Source organism: Anopheles gambiae, chromosome 2 (genome assembly GCF_943734735.2).
Source record: "Anopheles gambiae chromosome 2, idAnoGambNW_F1_1, whole genome shotgun sequence".
NCBI lineage: Eukaryota > Metazoa > Arthropoda > Insecta > Diptera > Culicidae > Anopheles > Anopheles gambiae.
The window spans coordinates 78,414,084-78,419,213 of record NC_064601.1 but is presented as its reverse complement, the minus strand read 5'-3'; the positions used below and the strand labels follow the sequence as shown (position 1 = coordinate 78,419,213).

The window sequence follows — 5,130 nt, the reverse complement described above, 5'->3', positions numbered from 1 at the left end:
CTCATCTGATTTTAAAGGAGCCCGCAAGCCCGCGTATCCTGAATTTCCGCCATAGGATCTTTCTTCATAATCAACCTTCCACTTTAAAGTAAGCCAATCATGAAACCATGCTGGTCCTGGAAGCAATCATGAACCCATAATTTTGTGTTTTGGTACTGTATGCTTTTATTTAACAAAATAACTTTAGTAAACTAACACATTAAAAATTGTACACATATAAAAAGACGATACGCGGTAGAAAACACGTCCTGCTACGATGGCACCCGAAATGGAAGAGAGCCGATCTCTCTCGCTTTGCCGCCGCGCGAAGTACCGACGAACCCTTCGGCTACGTCGGATGCTGTCGGTTACCAGACAACACCGAGTACCTGTGGCTGCGTACTGCGCCCAGCGTAAGACCGCGCTTGCACAACATCTCTCCCTGTTAATTGAGCTGATAGGCTCCAAGCCGACGGGGGAGTCTTCTAACGCGAGAAGACCTACGTGGCACGTCTATCTGCTGCTGGTTCGTACCTTCTGTAGGATGTTCGAGTTGAGCATTTGGTGTAGAACGATACGTCATCAGGAAAAGCTCCAAGTCCTCATCTAGCTTACTCTCCTCCGTTCTGATCTTCCTCAAAGAACGTTTAAGAGTATCGACGAATCGCTCCGCCTGTCCGTTCGACTGTGGGTGAAAGGGAGCCGTAGTAATATGCTCAATCCCGTTGTGCTGACAAAACTCCTTGAACGGACCGCTAACGAACTGTGTGCCATTGTCGCTGACTAAGGTTGCAGGCATACCGAAACGAGCAAACAAGTTCCTTAGAATGGTAATCGTGGCTGTTGTGGTGGTGCTCGTAGTTTTGACGATCTCCGGCCATTTGGAATACGCGTCGACTACAACCAGGAAATAAACGCCCTCCCAAGGGCCCGCGTAATCGATGTGAACTCGGTTCCAAACTGCCGAAGGTTTTGGCCACGCCATTGATGTTGCCCTTGGTGGTGATTTTGCCGCTGCTGCACATGCCTCGCAGGAGGCCACATAACGTGCTATGTCGTCATCCAACTTAGGCCAATATACGTAGCTACGTGCAACCGCTTTCATCCTCTGCATTCCCGGATGTCCTCGGTGTAGTTGATTTAAACAGCGATTGCGCAGCTTCTCCGGGATGACTACTCTCTCTCCAAAAAGAATGCAGCCATCCACGTTGGTCAGCGATTCCCTTCTATCGTAGAGCCGTGCAAGATCTGTTCCGTAAGCTACGTCGCGAGGCCAACCATCTCGCACGTACTTGTAAACCTTCTGGAGCGACGGATCTTGCTGAGTGTAGAGCTCAATGTCTCTGAAACGAATAGGGAATGTTAGTAAGGCATTTACGGCAACTGACCTGAGATCCTGCTCTAATTCGATGCTTGCTACGATGTATTCCGACTCTGGTTTCGCATGGTTTTGTATGAGGCGAGAAAGAACGTCGGCGTTGCCAAAAGAACCAGTGGGGATGTATTCGATGGTCATGTCGTAAAGCTGAAGTGTTAATGCGAATCTCTGCAATCGATTTGCTGTATACGTTGGAATCCCCTTTTTGCTTCCAAAAATTCGCACTAATGGCCGGTGGTCGGTTTGCAACGTAAAATGTCGACCGTATAGCATCCGATGGAATTTCGTTACAGCAAATATGATGGCGAGACCTTCTCGATCGATTTGGCTGTAACCCTCTTCAGCCTTACTCAGCGCTCTAGATGCGTGTTGCACCACCTTAAGAGATCCATCAGGAAATTTGTGACTAAGCGTTGCCCCAAGTCCAATAGATGAAGCATCGGCCGAAACCACAATGTCAAGCTTCGGGTCATAATGTGTGAGCAGGAGGTCTGAAGAAAGAACGGTTTTGAAACGCTCGAACACTTTTTGGCATTCCGGTGTCCATTCAAATGTGTTACCATTTTGCAGCAATTTGTCCATTGGGTAACGCAGATCTCTAATACTTGGGATGAACTTTGCATAGTAGTTCACCGCACCGATGAACGATCGTACTCCTGAGATATCTTTGGGTGGAGGCAGTTTTTTAATGGCTTCGATCTTCAACGGGTCAGGTCTGAGGCCTTGGCTGTCTATAATATGCCCTAAATAGCGGATTTGTGGCTTATTGAACGCACACTTTTCTGACCGTATTGTAAAGCCATAGTCTTGTATGCGTTTGATTGTTTCCTCCAGGGCGATGTCGTGCTCTTCTTGCGTTTTACCACCGATAATCACGTCATCCATATAGGCTGATACTCCGTTTATGCCGGCGAGCATCTTGTCCATGATCTGCTGGAATGCTCCCGGTGCTACTTTGATGCCTGGGGGAAGTCTATTGTAGTGGTAAAGGCCTCGGTGTGTGTTAATCGTGAGCAATGGCCGACATCCTGTCTCTATTTCCACCTGGAGAAACGCATCTGAAAGATCGAGTTGTGTAAATATTTTGCATCTAGCCAGTTTAGAAAAAATATCCTGTGGTAACGGAAGTGGATACTCATGCGGGTGTAAAGCTGCATTCAGGCCGGTCGAATAATCGCCGCATAGTCGTATCTGTCCGTTAGCCTTCCTGACCACTACGACTGGTGCTGCCCAATCCGAGTAATCGACAGGTGATATAATGCCCAAGCCTTCCAACCGATCGAGCTCCTTGTTGACAATCTCTTCCATTGCATACGCAACGGGGCGCTTGGGACGAAACACTGGACGGGCATCTTTTCGTAGCTGCAGATGAACGCTGGCTTTGGTACAAATCCCCGTGCCATGGAATACCGACGGAAATTTGTCCTCCCAGGACCGTGGATCTGCTTCTTTAATGTTGTTGCAAAAATTATCCATCGGGATCGTTCCTAGGGCGAAAAGATTAACCATGTCCGCTCCCAACAACGCCAACTCCATTTTGGACACTCTTATGGTAGCTCGCTTTGTACGGTTTGCAATGGACACGTTCGCTATGAACTCACCTTCCAGTCTGAGGACGTCACCGGATGCTGCTTTGGCTCTTACCGTTACTGGTGTCAGATATGGTTTACCCAACTGCTTCCACATGCGCTGGCTGATAACCGAGATATCCGAGCCGGTATCCAATTGTAACCTTGCTGATTTATTCTCGATCTGGATGGTTACAAATTTTCTGTGCTGCTGGACACTGCAGACGTTGACTCGTACCACTCTGGTTGCTACGGATGGTCGCTGGTGAAATTTCTTATGCCTCGTGCGGCGGTGTGAGGAAGCGCAATGTCCCTCTCGATGACCGATGCGACCGCAATCACGACACTTGTGCGCCTTGTACGTGCATTCCCTGGACCAATGCAATGCACCACAAAGCCAACACGGATTACGGGGTTTGGAACCAGTGCTTCTGTCAAACGGTTTGGAGTTTCGCTCGTCGTTCCTCTGGTACCGCTGCTTATCTCCACCCGCATGGACCGCGTGCACACGTTCGCTCGTATCGGTCGCGATCATAGCACTATCCGCTTTAACTCGTGCTAGCCGGTGGCAATCTTCTGCTAGCTGCGCTAGTGTTGCATCTGTGCGCTCTTCCATGCTAGCAAGCAACCTGACACGAATATCACGATCACATTCATCCTTCAATCCGCATACCAGGACGAGACATTTGAATTGCTCTTCTGTCATAGATGCAAATTCAAAATCGACGCATGCGCGGTTTACTCGGCCGGTGAATGACAAAAGATCCTCGGAGCGCGATTTGGTGATGCTCAAACATTTATACCGCTTGCTTAGGGTCGACTCCATTTTGCCAAAAAGCACCGTGAGCTTTTCCACCATTTCTGAAAATGAAAGGTCACGGGGGGCACGCGGTAAAATGAAATTGGTGAAACGAGCATACTCGCCTGCTCCTAACTTTCGTCCAAGGAGTCGAACTTTTGCTGCGTCGTCCAAACGAGATGCATCTTGCGAGAAAAGATCATCGTATCGCGCGTACCATGACTCAAATGTGATGTTGGCTTCCGCATCATGATGAAACTCGGTAATGTTGCCAGCAAGAGCTTCGAGGATGAGCTCCGGATTGCTGGGTTTCGCGGAAGGTTGAAGCTCACTATAATGGGTCGCTGGTGTAGGTTGCTGCTGTTCCCGTTGCTGCATAAGCTGAGAAAATAGTTGCTGCTGCTGTGTCATTTGCTGCTGCTGTTGGGCCATTTGCTGCTGTAACAGGTGCAGCATTTGCTGTATCATTGTGATGTCCGATGTTGTTTGCAACGATGGCGCATTCTGCGATGGTGGTGGATGCTGTATGAATGCTGCGTTCAGGACACCATTCTGCGACAGCCGTCTCTGCTCCTCGGTGATCGGCGTCTCTTCGGGGCTTAACATTCGACGGCGTTTTCGCGGAATTGTTGCACTTAAAAAAAACGTTGACTGGGTTCACTTAACTCGTCGCCACTTTTGTGTTTTGGTACTGTATGCTTTTATTTAACAAAATAACTTTAGTAAACTAACACATTAAAAATTGTACACATATAAAAAGACGATACGCGGTAGAAAACACGTCCTGCTACGATGGCACCCGAAATGGAAGAGAGCCGATCTCTCTCGCTTTGCCGCCGCGCGAAGTACCGACGAACCCTTCGGCTACGTCGGATGCTGTCGGTTACCAGACAACACCGAGTACCTGTGGCTGCGTACTGCGCCCAGCGTAAGACCGCGCTTGCACAACACATAATGATCCAGAAATAGCTTTATTTCCTAGAACAGTACCTAGAACTGTTTCGGTTTTGGATTCGGAACGATATTCGATCATGATGGTCCTGGTACGGAACGTAGAGCACTTGGTTTAGGTTATGTAATACGCATCTGACCACCCAAAATAGTCGATAGGTCTGATATCAAATGATAGAACATATTGGCATAGTATGTGGTCATTTTGCTATGAAACGAATACTGTCCGACTTTTAGTAGACCACATAAATTTCATGATTTGATTCATCTGATTTTTTACATAAACTTAGCTGAAGAGTGTCCTAAACGATGGGTGAAAAAAGTTTTTCGATAAGTGATCAAGAGCACTGTCAAGGGTTCAGCAAAATCATATAATAGGTGATATATAAGGTGTCCGACTTTAGGGCACCGCCACTGTATTCACTGGGTTTAAGGTTTTCTGGGTAGTTCCTTAA

At 47.9% G+C, this 5,130-nt stretch overlaps 1 protein-coding gene across 1 annotated transcript; it reads right to left on the bottom strand.

Moving 5' to 3' along the window:
* Positions 1 to 328: 328 nt before the first annotated feature.
* Positions 329 to 4,668, bottom strand: LOC133390988 (uncharacterized protein K02A2.6-like). Its single transcript, XM_061640500.1, has 3 exons — positions 1,918 to 4,668; positions 484 to 1,848; positions 329 to 381 (listed from the first exon to the last, which is right to left on the bottom strand). Exons 1-3 carry the CDS (start codon positions 4,328 to 4,330, stop codon positions 329 to 331), a joined length of 3,831 nt encoding a protein of 1,276 aa, XP_061496484.1. The 5' UTR covers positions 4,331 to 4,668.
* Positions 4,669 to 5,130: the final 462 nt, after the last annotated feature.

Excerpts from the sequence above, each read along its gene's own strand:
- LOC133390988 (XM_061640500.1), bottom strand. The coding sequence starts at position 4,330 with ATGTTAAGCCCCGAAGAGACGCCGATCACCGAGGAGCAGAGACGGCTG. Across the intron at positions 1,849-1,917 it reads GGACAAATTGCTGCAAAATG|ACCTCCTGCTCACACATTAT; the intron begins GTAACACATTTG and ends TTCTTTCTTCAG. Across the intron at positions 382-483 it reads GCAGCAGATAGACGTGCCAC|TACGCAGCCACAGGTACTCG; the intron begins GTAGGTCTTCTC and ends CGCTGGGCGCAG.